The sequence below is a fragment of the Phaenicophaeus curvirostris genome, chromosome 7 (assembly GCF_032191515.1).
Source record: "Phaenicophaeus curvirostris isolate KB17595 chromosome 7, BPBGC_Pcur_1.0, whole genome shotgun sequence".
In the NCBI taxonomy this organism is placed as follows: domain Eukaryota; kingdom Metazoa; phylum Chordata; class Aves; order Cuculiformes; family Cuculidae; genus Phaenicophaeus; species Phaenicophaeus curvirostris.
The window spans coordinates 17804941-17820824 of NC_091398.1; the positions used below are offsets into that span (position 1 = coordinate 17804941).

The 15884-nt window shown below is 39.2% G+C and overlaps 1 protein-coding gene across 6 annotated transcripts in view; it reads left to right on the forward strand.

Annotated features, from left to right (window-relative positions):
* The window catches only part of PDE11A (phosphodiesterase 11A), a 131080-nt gene that overhangs the window by 106418 nt on the left and 8778 nt on the right, over window positions 1-15884 (forward strand). For 5 of the 6 annotated variants that reach the window (XM_069861038.1, XM_069861041.1, XM_069861042.1 and 2 more), the window contains 3 exons: window positions 1261-1328; window positions 4291-4361; window positions 8852-8935. In XM_069861038.1, coding sequence (XP_069717139.1) covers window positions 1261-1328; window positions 4291-4361; window positions 8852-8935 — 223 coding nt within the window. Of the gene's footprint in view, window positions 1-1260; window positions 1329-4290; window positions 4362-8829; window positions 8936-15884 lie in introns of those variants that run through there. The other variant, XM_069861043.1, reaches the window with a different exon arrangement.

Below are 15884 nucleotides of genomic sequence, written 5' to 3' on the forward strand. Positions count from 1 at the left end.
CTTTTATAAGAATATGATCTGTTGTGTTAAATACATGGTATGATTTCTAAACATTACCGAACAGCAGGGATGTAATCAGTGTGACCTCATCTCCATTCCTATTTCTGCCTTCAAACTCCATCATGGTTTTTTCCCTCTCTCCCAGCTGCACCAATTACTACTCAGCCTTTCCACTTCTTCTCCAGAAAGCATCAATATTCTGCCTCAGGACACAAAAATCTTTCTTGTCCATTTCCCTGTTCCCTCCTCCTCTCTGTTTTATTTCACTGGCCATGCTTATTTCTGCTCTTCTAGTCTCTACCTGGGTATTTGCAGATACACAGTATTCTTCTAGCCTTTGAGAATGGTCTAACCATGCATTCTATAGAAAACCTCAGACATTGTGTGTGGTTTGGGTACACCATGCTTTTGGGTCAATTAAATGTGTGCATTTGTGTATGCATGCCTGATTATGTCTCATTTATCTAAAATGTCATTAAAATTCTGTTTCCTTTTGGTCTTCAGACCAAAATATTCGCCAATTTTCTATTTTCCATATCATTTCACCTGTTTCTAATTTTAGATTCAGGCAATATATTTGATGCTTCATTTTCAGTGCCCTTGTTCTTCATTTAAACTTTCTTAGACTTTTATCTGCATCATGTACTGTACATAAACACATTCTACAGCTGAACGGTTTCTTTCTCCTAATGCATATAAAACATGGTTGTAGCTAGGTATTAAACTACTGTGGAACAGTATAGCTCATAGTAAATCTTAAATTTTTATTGTAGATGAGCTGTAGAAACTGCTTAAACAGTGTCTGGGATGCCTCCTGTGATTATAGGTTCTCTTGCTACAGCAGTCACTTACAAATAAGCATATAAATTAATCCAGTTTGCAAGTGTTATTAAGTAATAACATCCTTACTTATATCATGAAGCACATGCTTTCTAGTATATTATAGGTATTAATGTAAGTAGTGTTAGGAGTATTGCAAAATTAGCAGTTAATCCCTTGCAATATCATTTCTTTTCTAGTGTGCAATGCACAATACCAGAATTCATCATCTGATGACACATTAGCCTGCCTTGGCACAATTGTGATGTAAAAGCCATGCTGATGGCTGAGATTTCAAACATGTCATTCTTTCCTGGAGGAAAAGAAGATGCCAGGGCTGACATTTTATATATGTGTTATTTATTTATGCATCCAGAGCAGAGTTGTTTAGAAATCCAACAAAGGTTGATTCAGCTTGTATTGTTCATTTCTGTTTTTCAGATCAATGCTAATGACAGCCTGTGACCTTGGAGCTGTGACCAAACCGTGGGAGATTTCAAGACAGGCAAGTCATGATTAATAGCAGGGCTGTGAGGAGGCGGGACTGGCAGGACAATATTCCCAGGGCTCTGGCTTACAAGGGACCAAACCTGGAATCAACTTACAGCAGTATTAATGCTATAAAAAATAGCAGGAGGTTCCTGCAAGAAATGGTTTATTGCATAATATTTCCATGTATACATGCTGGTGAGCAGCATGTGGGTACCTGGAGAGATCTGGCTTTACAACCTCTCCTCTTATTAACCTTTTAAAACCATATAAAGACATGGATGGATTAAACAAGAAAAGCATTAGCCACATGTAGCAGTGCTAACTTGTTTTGTCCCTAAGTTTTCCTTGGCACGGGCAGAATCAGCAGATTATTTGTAAACTTTGATTAAGATAAAATCTTCAGTGTATTTGGTAAGAGAAATGTGTTTGTTTTCTCAACACTGAGAATAAAAATTGCAAGTATAGTATAGAGCCTTTTTTAGCATCCTGTACTTGGAAGCAAACAAAAATTCAGGCTTCTGTTGCTGGGTAGGCTCTTCAGAAATGTACATAAAGCTTGGGTCCAGCATTGGCAAGCAACTACTTGTTCTTTACCACATGAGGTGTCTTTCCTTACTGAGAATCCATCCTTAATATTTCCTGTACCCATGCTAATAATTCCGTGTTCTTTACTGAGGAGCAGAACAAGCCAATATATGGCAGACTGTAGGGTTTTGGAGGAATACACAGCATCAAGAAGTGAATAGGAAATATATTGGCACAGCTGAGTATGGGTAAGCACCTGAAGGGAGTTTCACTGGCTTTACAGCAAAGTGATAGTTAAAAAGATGGGGTGGAAAAGAGAAACTAGACCAGAGAACTAGTGAGGCAGGAGTAAGCAGCCAGATTTCTTGGAGAAGGACAAGGAAGTAACAGAAGCTGAAAGGGACTTGCCCATCTTTGTGGTGGTATGAAAGTTCCATGCACATTAACTCAGTAAAAAAACATTCATGTGGTTGGAGGTTCAGATCAGCTTGCAGTTTTCTCAGGTGAGGTTTTTTTTTGCTTTTATAAGCAGACTGTGACAATAGGCCTTTTAAGGCTGTTACTCTATTCAGCCAGAATATGGTCACCTGGCATGGAAATCGGCAAAGTTGCTCATATCCTGCAGTAAGAAAATGAGTCACAAGCTTTTTCTGTGCCACCTAGCCACAACTGCAGTGTGTGCAATCCCTTCTCATTTTTCCTCTAACTCAGTTAGTTTCTCCGTTTTCTTTGGCAGCTGAAATGACAGGTAGGGTCTGTTTTCTACATTGTCGATCTTTGTGCTACAGCGCTGAATTAGTGCTTAAGTCTCTGGCAAACTGGTTTTCTTAGCCTTAATGCTTTTGAGGTCTGCAGGTGAAAATTCCCCTGCAGCCTAGTGTACAGGTTTACTTTATACTGAAAAATCCAGTCTGGGATTGATTGAAACATTACATGGTTGAGCAGACAGGCTAGCAGGTCCAGAGAAGGAAAACAGGAAATAGTTGGACTTCAACTGTGCCAAAAGGAAAAAAGAATATGAAAAGTGAGGGAGAAAGGGATTAGAATATATGAATCAAAGAGAATAAATGCTACATGTAAGAAGGCAAAATTCAGGAAGATAAAACGGAAACAGGCAAAAGAAGAGGGAAAGGGACACAAGGAGAACTAGATCAGAATGGTGGTGATTCACAGGGGTGAGACTATGTCATGATTATTTTTATACAATACACTAGGCAAACCCTTAATTGCGGCTGAGTTGTTAAATTATTCCTCTATCTAGAGTATTGATCCAGAATTTTATTAGTGTGCTGGGATTACATATATTATAAAGTTCCAAACTCTGTGATAGCCTGGCTCAAGATTTAAGAGTACTTTATACTATCACCTAACCTACTTCCAATTTATTTTCGTACTCCTTATTTCAACTGTAGTAAGCTTAGGATGTGTGAATGTTAGCTACCATGCATTTCCAGACCAAGAAATTTTGAGATTTTATGAAGTGCAATTCTCTCCTTAGTTCAGCCTCTTGTGCCTTGGCATTATGAAGTAATTTCCTAGCTTGAAAACAATAAGGAGGCATGACAGGAGCTTTAGCAACAGAATATCATCTTCAGTAGATTAGTTTCCTTTTTCTTTTTTTTTTTCATTTCAAGTGTCACACATGCCTACCTTCTAAGCCCCACGCATGAAAAGAGTACAGCATATAAATGCTACTATATCAGGATTGTTCACTGTTTGACTTCTTAAAACTCCTGTTGCTTCTGTAACTAATTTGGTTTTTAAATCTTGTGTTCTTCTGTGAAGCGCAAACCTCTGCTGAAGAGAGCATCTTCATTCAGAAAAATCAGAAAGACACATTCCAACTTCCAACTCACCAGTTCTTGATTTTGAACATGATATGAACATCACAATTGGAGTTCATATTTAGATATTCAGATCTCGTAGTGATGACAGTCATGGGGAAAAAGGAAAAGCTGAGTGGAGGACAAAACCTTTATGATTTCACATTAAATTAAGAGAACATAGGTTATTGCTTAATTAAGTTTCTTTGACAAGTGAAGTTGTTTGTATAGGGCAACAGCCTTTAAACACTCAGAGAGGTCTCGCACATGTTAAGAAGTATTTTTACAGGCATAATTGCGCATGCCAACAAGAAGCTATAATTTTCTATTTTGTTCTCAACACTTGAGTAAGTTGCACAGAACTGTGTTGAGTGCTACCTTGATATTGCAATGTAATTCCCCTTGTCAATTCCCCATCCAAAAAGGCTAAGTGTGCCTATTGGTGGTTACAGCTGTTTATATCCCCTGAATGCCCAGTCCTGAAAGCTATATAAACATGTACCAGGCATCAGTCATATAAGTGGCACTGTTCACTTCTTTACAGTTAAGCACAGTCATCATCATGAAGTCATTACCTTAAAAGTTATGTAGCAAGGACTCTAATCTTTATCATGATTTATGTTTTAGGCAGCTGAGCTGGTAACCAGTGAGTTCTTTGAACAAGGAGACAGAGAAAGATCTGAACTCAAACTCACCCCTTCAGTAAGTTTTTATTGCTTTTGACATAATTACTCACTTGAAAAGGGTAAGAAAATGTCATTGGGTTAATTCACAAAAAAGTAGCTATTATGTATGTAGAAAAAAATTTGGAGTAAATAACAGCTCTATCCCATAAGCTCAGACATGCATTTAGACCCATATTTAAAAGCTGTCCAGCCAACTCAAGCACTTTTGCATTGAACTCTTCTCCCCATTTTCTAAACCTATATCCCAAGGTTATTCTGTCGACTAATTTTCTAAGCAACAGGTGTTGGTTTTAATATACAGTATTCAAATAAAAAATCACCAGCTACTTATGGAATCAAAATTGTTGGATTTACTTTATGCTATAGTTGTCTGTTATTTGATGTATCAAATGATGAAAAGCATTTCTACAGCTATACAACTAAATATAATACTGATTGGAAAAGATACATTGGTATTGAGTGGAATATAGCCAGATGGGTATAAAATGTCAAACAAGAACTAAAAAAAGTTTCATAAAGATTTTCAGTGAACAATTTGAAGGGAAAACTTTATCCATGTTAAATACCTCAAAACGCTGACAAGCCATTATCTGGAGGCAACGGGAGAAGGGTAACAGGAAGCATTCAAAAGAATTTAACTTACAAGCTATTCACAAATGTATTTATGCTTCCAAAAATTAAAAAAAGACTGATCCAGTGGCTCAGACTTGTTCTCACTTCGATAATACTTGCACGTGAGCTTTTCACTTCATGTGATGTTAGAGGGGCATTAATGGATTTCTTCCCTGTAGTAGTTCATAGAATCATAGAATGGTTTGGATTGGAAGCGACCTTAAAGATCATCTTTTCCCAACCCCACCTGCCACGGGCCAAGACACCTCCCACCAGACCAGGCCACCTGGGGCTCCATCCAACCTGGCCTTGAACACTTCCAGGGATGGGGAATCCACAACCCCCCTGAGCAACCTGTTCCAGTGCCTCACCACCCTCATTGTCAAGAATTCCTTCCTAATGTATAGTCTAAATCTTCCCCCCTCCAATTTAAACCCATTCCGCCTCATCCTGTCACTACATGCCCTTGTAAAAATTCCCTCCCCAGCTTTCTTATAGGCCCCTTTCAGGTACTGGAAGGTCACTTTAAGGTCTCCCTGGAGCCTTCTCCTTCCCTTTTCTTCCTTTCCCCTCTCTTCTCCAGGCTGAACGCCAACTCTCTCAGCCTGTCCTCATCTGGGAGGTGGTTCAGCCCTCCGATATTCTTCATAGCCCTCCTCTGGATCCATTCCAACAGTTCCACATCCTTCTTATGCTGGGGATTCCAGAACTGGACACAATACTCCAGGTGGGGTCTCACAAGAGTGGAGTAAAGGGGCAGAATCACCTCCCTTGACCTGCTGGCTACACTTCTTTTGTTGGAGCCGAGGATACAGTTTGCCTTCTGGGCTGTTAGCATGCATTGCCACCTCATGTCGAGTTTTTCATCAATGAGCACCCCCAGGTCCTTCTCCGCAGGGCTGCTCTCAATCATGTCGTCCCCAGCCTGTATTGAAACTGTGGATTGCCCCAACCCAGGTGTAGGACTTTGTACTTGGCCTTGTTGAACCTCATGAGGTTCTCACAGGCCCACTTCTCCAGCTTGTCCAGGTCCCTTGGCATGACAACCCATCTTCTGGTGGAACAACTGTACCACTCGGCTTGGTGTCATCTGCAAACTCGCTGAGGGTGCCCTTGATCTCACTGTCTCTATTACTGATGATGATATTAAACAGCAACGGTCCCTGTATGGACCCCTGAGGGACACCACTTGTCACAGATCTCTATCTGAGCATCGAGCCATTCACCACTGCTCTCTGAATGCATACGTCCAACCAATTCCTGAACCACCAAACAGCCCACCCATCAAATGCATATCTCCAATTTAGAGAGAAGGATGTTGTGGGGGACTGTGTCAAAGGCTTTGCAGAAATCCAGACAGATCAGATCCATTGCTTTTCCTGTGTCCACTGATGTCATTACCCCATCATAGAAAGCCACTAGGTTGGTCAGGCACGACTTCTCTTTGGTGAGGCCATGCTGGCTGTCTCTAATCACTTCCCTGTCCTCCATGTGCTTTAGCAGAGCTTCTAGGGGAATCTGTGCCATGATCATCCCAGGCACAGAGGTGAGGCTCACAGGTCAGTAGTTCTCAGGGTCATCTTTCTGCTGTTTTTAAAAGTGGGCACAATGTTACCCTTCTTCCAGTCACCAGGGACTTCTCCTGATTGCCATGACTTTTCAAATATCATGGAGAGCGGCTTGGCCACCACATCAGCCAATTCCCTCAGGGCTCTGGGATGCATCTCATCAGGTCCCATAGACTTATATATGTTCAGGTTCCTCAGGTGGTCATGAACCTGATCTTCCCCTACAGTGGGAGGGGCTATCACCCCCTGGCCCCCTTCTTATTGTCCATTGACCCAGGAGGGGTGAGGAGAGCTGTTATCACTGAACACTGAGGCAAAAAAGTTGTTGAGTACCTCAGCCTTCTTGTCTGTTGATATGAGGTCACCGTTTTTGTTCTGTGTATACATCACAAAAAGTGTTAGCTCTAATCCAGTAGAAGAGTAATCGGTCAGTCACAGTTTTCACAATTCTGATAGGAAGTCTAGGCCTGAATAACTGCAAGGACCATCTTATATAATGTGGATATAAGTGCCTTTCTTGTCTGGTATATAAAATTTGCAAAGTGTGTTTCTCATGCTAATGAAGCATAACAGGAAGTAATTTTATTTCAACACATAGGTTAACATTCATGTCTTCAAGTAGCAATGAATTCCAGTTTAAGTAGCCCGGGTCCAGCAACCTTAAGAAATATTGTAAGGTGTGTTATAACATCTACATTTTGGACATATTATAGACTAGGTAGAAGTGCAGAGAAAGATAAAAGCCAGAGCTTTCTTCTGGACTCGTGTCTTCTTAAAATATGCATCCAGCAGCCTAGAGAGGCAAGAAAGAAGAGTGTATTGCTATAATTATCTTCAGTGTTTCCTCTATCATAGCAGCCCTCTCACTCTTCCTTTGGACTTTACAGTCTGCACCAAGGAATACAGTAATTTGGGGTCCACATGTAGGATGCTTTGAAGCCATGCATCTTTAAGGAAGAGTCTTCCTCTTAGTTTGGCCCTTCAAAGTTTCAAAGAATCCAGTAAACTCATGTATTGTTTTGTGTTGGAAGATGAGGCCAGAAAATAATCACAACGTTCATCAGTTCCAACAGTTGATGGCTAAGGGTCACAATTATGTAGAGTTTTACCACAATAACGAGGAATTTTAAAGCAAGATCAGATGCCGATGTGTTTCATGACATATTGCTACGACAAGCCATCTAGATAGGTATTTCTACTAGTTAGATAGGAGAGTTGTTAGAAAGAAAACATAGTATTCTCTTATCTTAAAACTGAAAGATCTTTTTCTTGTATTGTGCTTATAACAATCAGAAAATGACAGGATTTTTCAAAATTATTTGAATGGGAAGTACAAAATTCTCCTAAATCAAACTCAAGATTCTAATTTAAGATCATAGAGTCCTTGAATCTTACATCCTGGTCTTATTTAGATACATTGTGTGATACCTGTTTATGTAAGAAAGAGCAGACTACAACTAGAAGTCAACCAGACATTTAATGTAATATAATATGTATAGTCTGGAGTGTATAGAAGGTAAGTAATTCTTCTCAGAAGACATCAACCTTGAGAAGATGGGCCAGAATAAGAGCAGACTTTCAACAGAAGAGAGAGATTTAAAACTTGGCATATTCAGAGAGTAAAAAAGGCATTTGGTAAATGGTATGGATAGGCTATTAGAAGGAGGATTAAAATCCTGTAAATAGAAAGCTGATGGACCAAAGTAATGTCAGGCAAGATGTGGAGAAAACTAATCTCACATTCAAACTCTTCAGAACTCAGTTTCTTCTGCGTCCTTTCAACCTCTTTAATTTCTTCTCTGGGCGAGTGCCACGAGCAATCAGTTAGGCTGGTTCCAGAGAAACAAATTGATAACTGCTCCCAAAACATATCTCTTAATTCCCCACCCTTTGGATTCACAGACAAGGCTGGTTCTGCAGAAAGAGTTGTAACTGGGAGGGAGTGAGCCAGCCCAGATCCATCACTGTTCATTTTGCTGAGCTGGAAAACCTTATATGAGAAAAGGAAAATTTCTGCTCAAAGTTATCTCCCTTTCTACAAGAGGTTTCTTATCAGCTCAGCTCTAACTGTGTATTATTTATTTTACATCACAGAATTATAAAATTCAAATATATTCAGCCTACAAATTTCAAAACAGAATTGAAAATAAACAGTTTACTTTTCATGCCAGACAAAGCAGTAGGTGCACTGCTGCAAAGATTGATTATGGTTTACAAAGTGTTCTGGTTGTGAGAATTTGATCATAGCTCCAAAGTGCTGGATGATGTGTCTGTAAAATACTCCAATGTAATAAAGCATGACAGTTTTGTTCCCTTCTCAATTCAGGCCATTTTTGATCGGAACAGGAAAGATGAACTACCCAGGCTGCAGCTTGAGTGGATTGATAGCATCTGCATGCCATTATATGAGGTAATTTTTACTTACTGCTCCTGTAGAGTCCAGAGAAGATTGTTCTTGCCTCTCTAGGGCAAAAGACTTAGCTTATGGTGCAGCCTTGAAGGCTATTTGAACTCTTATTTTTCTTTGACTTTACCAAAAGTCTAGATTCTATGAAGAAATCTTCAGATTTCCTGAAGGTGGTAATATCTGTAAACATAATTCCTCTCTAAGTGATAAAAGCTCATAGGGCACCTGTTTATGTTATTGTGTTTGAGACAAACTGATTCTTGTCATGGCAAGGTGTGGAGTGCTCTGCACAGGGGTGCTGGAGGGAAGAGTTTCATTAGTTGCTCCTGTCAGACCAGTCCAAGTATGTGTGACCCAAAGGGAAAATCGAAGCTTAGCCTTTGCACTCCCTTCTGGCTCCTTTACAAACTGTTAAGGGGCACTCTAGGCCAAACCTTTAAGGTCAGTGACAAATGATATGTGGTTTAACCTTGTGTGGTGTTTAACTTCGAGTTTACTCTTTTAATCGTGCTTCTGGAAAGACTGGTTGGGTGCTTGGTATAAAGTGTATAACCTCTCAAGAACTACTTTATTAGGGCTGTAGATGACCAGAATAATGCCTCTCTCTTTTGGAGAGCTTCACAATTTGACTTGTGTAACCCAAACAATTTTAACTTTTTCTCTTTTATATGTATAGAAAGCACACCTATACAAGCAGGATGATAAAAGAAAACAACACTATAGAAACTATAGTTTAACCATCAATGAATGTGTTGTTAGCCAGTCTTCCTCCTACTGAAATCACGCAGACTGCCTTATGCCACTAAAGACTTCCAGTTTGGCCATTGATATCTGAGAAAACATGGAGATATGCTCCCTGGGCATTTTTGGGGAACTGCAACAAGTCTTCCCTGTTATCATTGCACCCCAGACTGCCTCACAGCTCTGAGTAATGAATGAGTCAGTGACAACACAAACCCAAAACCTGGGAAGCAGATACCAGCTGCTATGTTAACATTAAAGTGTTGAACTGCCTGAATATAGCTTCCCCAAAACACACAGAGTAATGGATTAGCAGTTCCTTTTCATTTTACAGACCAGACGTGTCTCCAATAGCAAATGAGATAAGAATGATGACGTGCTTTCCCCTGCTCTCCAAAGTTTGTGGCATATGAGGCTGCCACTATGGCAATAATGAAGTGACCGCCCAGCACAGGCGACTCCTGTTGTATGACATGAGCAAAATGTGCTTGTGTAAACAGCAAGTAGATATTGTCTACTTATTAAGTCAGTCTTTGTCATGATGAAATAAACTAATCTATGGCTTTCAAACAATTAAGGCAAAGCAGGCACAGAAGAAGAAAATAAACCTTTATCTTTAAATATACCAAGATCATTTTGCACAATATGGGAAGGGTGTAGGACTGAACTTGGGTGAAAACTCTTTAAAAATAATGTTCCTTTCAATATAATAGTTCATATTGCACTAGAATGCATATTACACCAGAATTCATGGTTTGTAATAGCATCTGTAACCAAAAAATGTGCAATAAAGCAGGAAGATCTGATAATCAGCCCATCCTTTGCATGAGAAGGCTACATCTGAGCACTAAAACTCTGGTTAGTTAGCTCTATCTTAGCAGGAGATCTCTGGGGAATATATTCACATCTGATTTCCCTGCTTTCTGCTGTCTTTGCATCATGCTGTGCAGCTATTAGCCTGCTGCTCAACAACTTAAAAAAGAGACACCATCAAACCTGGAAGTCATTGCAGCACCAGCCTTAGGGGTAAACAAAAAACTTGATGTCATAGTATCACACTGCAGGAGATTCTCTTTTCAATGTGAAGCTAAGTTTTAGTTTTCATATCCAGCTTAAACAAACCTTAATACACTTAGCACATCAGCAGTGTATTCAAGCATTGTAAATCCTCCATTTAGGGCTGGCTGAACACTAGAACTACAGACAAGCCCTAGATTTCTTTTTTTTTTTTGTCTTTCCAAATACGTTCTTTAAAATTTTGCCGTTGTAATACATTGTAGGGACTGCATGTGGGGATAGAATGGATTACATCATTACAAATGCAACATAAAGAGGTAGACTGGCAGCTGACATATTAGTAGAATCTTAGCAGTACTTATATAGTTCACTAGCATAGTGCTTATAAAATCATATGTTTGAAACAAATTCTTGGCACTCATTTTGATACCAAAATTGCAACATTAAACCATAGAGAATAAATCAAGTCTTTTGCATGTATTTTTTTCCATGCTAGTGATTAGAACTCCTGAATCCGTGTGGGCAGAGTCATGAAGGGAACTCTGTGGAGATCACGTATGTCCATACCAATGCAGTTGCTACAGAAGGACCTAATGCTGTGCTCTGTTTCATTCAACATCTACACAGTAGAGAGGGTCCTAGCAACCAGTGAATGCTGGCAGCTTCCATCAAAGTCAGACAGGAGACTTATGGCCTCCCTAGCCTTATTTTTTTCCTCCGTTCTGAAATATTTTTTAGGAGTTGATCAGTCTTCTGGGGAGATTTGACTCTTCATCCTCCTTATGCATCTGCTCTGCTCTCTGCATTTCTTTCAAGTAGCTGAAGGCAACCCACTTTGAGGTGCAGTTCTCCCAAGTAAAGGATAATGAAATCTTCTTTTTTAGGGGATGTGTATCACATTTGTTTGCTTACCTGGCTAGAATTGTTTGCTGAGTTTGGCCCCTTTTTGTAAGATGGTTTACAAGAGACTAGCAAATCCTTAAGATCTATGCACCTTCCATTAGTAATCCTCTTTGACTACCCCTTGGAATGCCTGTCTGACCCAGAAGAAAGAAGATTGAAGACATACAAAATGTGCTGTATCAAAAGCTGACGTGGAGCTTGAAGCTAAATATAGATATATAATAATATCTGGGGATATTTAAAAAAATAGGAATTATACAAAGCTAGATTTTCCATATCCAAGTGTTTAAATCCAAAACCTTTTTGTATTTGCTTGGTAAGCCTGACTGCTTTTGGCACATGGTGAGCCATGGCTCTGCTCCCTTGCTCTCTCCCTCCCTGCTGCTCAGTGTGGGAATCAAGCCACCTCCAATTTCAGGATACCTTAGTTTTTGAAACTAAGCCTGTTTTGGAAAAAGCCTGTTTCCTTCACACTGTGGATCAAAGGTTTGTGAAGATAAAAGCTTCCCAATTTTTTGTTCATTGCTTTTTATTACACTTGGGACATAATAATTTTATTAAATTTACTTTTTTTGTTTCTGTAGTGTTCACTGATCAGACTATTTTTATGTGGCAGAGGAGGTTTTGCCTTGTGTAGCAGAACAGCTATCCATTTACTCTGAAGCTCGGATTTTAGGAGCTTTAGCTACACTACACTGCATCACATTTGCTTTTCATTAAAAATGCCAGCAAGATAAAAGTTCCATCAGTAGAAATGAGAAACAAGCTTATTAAAATAATAATTTCTGAAGAAAAATGCATTTTTTTTAACTGTAGAGCATTTCAAATCTACTAATGTAGCTTCAAGATGAGGTAATCATCCCCCTTTTTTGGTAGAATATTCTGTAAAGGGGAAGCACATGCAATTGAAGCAGAAAATCTAAGACATCCCACTGAAAATGAAACACTATGATTACACTGACAGCTGTGTTCACCACACAGAGAAAGTATTCTGTATGTATTTGGACATACATGTTCATTTAATGGGAAACAGAAATTTGATCATTAAGGCAAATTGCTTCTCTGACCCTCCAGTAAAGAGATGCTAAGAGTTTCATCATTAACAGATTTCTCTCCTGAACTCTGCGTTTTGTGTGTACCTAAGACAGGATCAGTCACAGATTTTTCCCAACACAGATCAGATTTCTCTGTGGGGAGCAGAGAGGGGGGGAGAGTGAAGATCTTATTCTTTTTAATCATTATTTTTCTCACAAACAACATCAAAGCTTCAATGACTCACATCAAACAAAAGATGATAACAGAAGCCCAGCTCTGTTCACAGTATTGTTAGGCAGAGACAGTAACACTATGAATAGCAGGGCCAAAGGCCACGCACTCTGCTTCTGGGCAGATAAATACATAGTCAGGTAGTCAGTGACAAAGACAGCAGCTATTTAAATTTAAGGGAGATGTCTTTGTGGAAGATAAAGAAGCTCATGGCTTTTAAAACTTATGCGTGCCTGAGATTGCCCTACTCACCTCTACCTCTGTTGCTCCATTGAACTGCTCCATTTTAGTGCTATTTTTAGTGCTATTCAAGATTTTCTTGAGTATTGGGAGCTTTAAACATACAATAGTATCTAGAGAAGAGAATTTGCATTACTCCATCCAGGATTCTAGGGGGAATCTAAGAAGAGTAGAAACATTTATGTTTAGCCTAGCAAGTAGTTTAAATGTTTTAAATGGAACGTGGAGGGACAGAGTCCTTTATCACATTGTCTGGCACAAAAAAAAATCTAATCACTCTGTCTGCAAGTCCAAGAGCTCTGATATGCCTGTCTTCCTACGGAAGATAATGTCTGGCCTGGTAATTAAATCTATCTTTAGAGTATGATGATGTAGCTGCAAAAGCATCTATTATTCTTGTAAAGCATACATTAAATGCACAGGATATCATAAATGGTAGAGCCTCTACAAAGCATAGAAAATATACCCAAAAATCTCCAACAGTCGTGGCTACCTCTCTGCTTTAACTTCTTCAGTGCAAGAGTTGACTTTGATACCTGAATTAGCAGTGAATATGCACAAGCAGTCATTTTTTTCCAAAAATTACAATTGTACTCTAGTATACGATCAACCCTAGTTATAAGGCAGGAGATTAACCTTTTAATATTCTTTTGCAGTGGAGGAAAATGTATGCTTTAAGAATCATGCTTACACTGCTATGTCTTACCACTTCTATCCCATTCTCTCATTCCTTCAGTTACAATTTTGCACAAGGAAACACTGATAAGAAATGCAGGGTCTGGACCAGTTCTTTAAAAGTAAATGGACTATATGAAATGGCTTAGTCCTTACTCGGCAAGAGTCACTAGATGCAGCCAAAACAATGACTTTTTTGTTCAGATGTTACTGTCCTCTCTATACAGTCAGAACTGAAAAACTTCAAAAATTATTAAATGAGCAAGAGTTTATCTGTGTTTATGGCTTGCTGTACCCACCATTCACCTATACCTGGGGCTGTTGGTACAAAAGTCAGAGCACTGTTGTTCTAAGTTTGCAGCTAGTCAGCTAGTCATGGGGAGGGATAGCACTAGGTTGTGAGCTGTTCACTGTGAGCAAGATATACATTCACCGAAATACATCCACAAGTTGTTGAGAAGATTTTTAACAACAAAAAAAAAGAAAGGGGAGGGGGGCCAGTGTTGGATCCAGACTAAGCTATTTGGAAAAAATGGCTTTACAGGAAGCAATTCAATCAGCTCTGTGTGATTCTCATTGAAATCAACTTTTCCTTTTTAACATGTTGAGGGAAGAGGAGGATAGCTTTCAATAGATCCTAAAGAATACCATAAAGATGCACACTTTTGGCTTCTTTCTGACATTTGTTTTGGAAACAGAATGAGATGATGCATTTATGCTTCCTGGACTGCCTGGCTGACAAGGATTAGTAAGTCAGATGACTCATGATGCAGCATGTGATACACCGTGGACTGAGGCTGCACAGACGCTGGCAGATCAAATTAGTCTCACTTTATGCTGAAATCCAGGGGGTAATATTATCCAAGGAAGAGCAGGTGCAACATATTCTGCTGTGTTTGTAAGAAATTTGCTTCAGAAGAAACTTAATCAGGCCAAATGCCAGCGCTGGGGGGAACTGGTAGCTAAGGCTTACATTAGGACTGAGGGTTTGTACCAGAGAAAGGAGATTTTGGCACAGCAGAAGTGCCTTTCTGAAGCCTTGAAATAGGAACTCAACTAGGTTCAGCACTTTTGTTGCCTTGTTGCTTGTCTACTAATGATAAACCTAAATGAGGCCACACAGAATGAATTCTCTTGAACTTTCAGAAAACTCAGATACTATTACAACTTCCAGTAACAGAAAAAGCATCAGCAAACTGGTTTTCTTACCTCACGCCCTTAACAGGAGTTTAGTTTTTTTCTGCTACTTTTGTACTGATAGAGAGAAGAAATGAGGAAGAGCTATCGAAGAAATCAAAACCAGGAAAAGAAGAAAGAATGCTTTTAATTGCAATTCCCTTCTAAGTCAGTCACTGTTTCATGCGTAATATAGAAAGTCAGTTTTGGTGGTTTCAGAGCAAGGATTTTTATTTCTGTAAGTATCACTGACACCTTTTTACAATGGGCACAAAGGTCCTGATCCTCCCTTTCTGTTTTCTGAGAGGAGGGAGGGATTCATTTTGCTTTTGAAAATGAACAGAATATTATTTTTGCTTGGACCTTTGTAATTTGGTGAGATTATTGATGAAACATTATACTATTATCAACAATTTGGGGAATTTACAAGTTTTCCAAAATTGCTTAGAGGAAGACGAAAAATGAGTAATTTTCCCCTTCAAACGAATACTTCAATTTACTTCTCAGATAGACATCTTCATGCCAAAAAGGCTTCAATTGAAAGGGCAGATCATCCACAAAGATATCTGGGAGAAGATAGAAAAAAATAACATTTGCCATTGACTTTAGTGCCTTCACTAAAGGCTTTCAAGCCTGGTTTGTGAAGAAAAAGTGAATAATTCATACTACAATTTCTGCTGCTGTCTTATTTAGAATCATCTGCCCAATGTGTGGCAAAGGACACACAGTTGCGTATGGAAATGTATATGAAGATTTGAGGAAGTAGATTGAAAAGTTGGCAGATAAGGTAGAAGAGACAGCCAGCAGAGGGAACTCAAATTGTACAGCAAATCCAAGAAAGAAGATAAATGGATAATTTAACAGCCATTCAGTTTTCAAGAAAGATAAAGCACAAACTACATTGCATCAGAAAAGGACTAGAAATGATGATGGA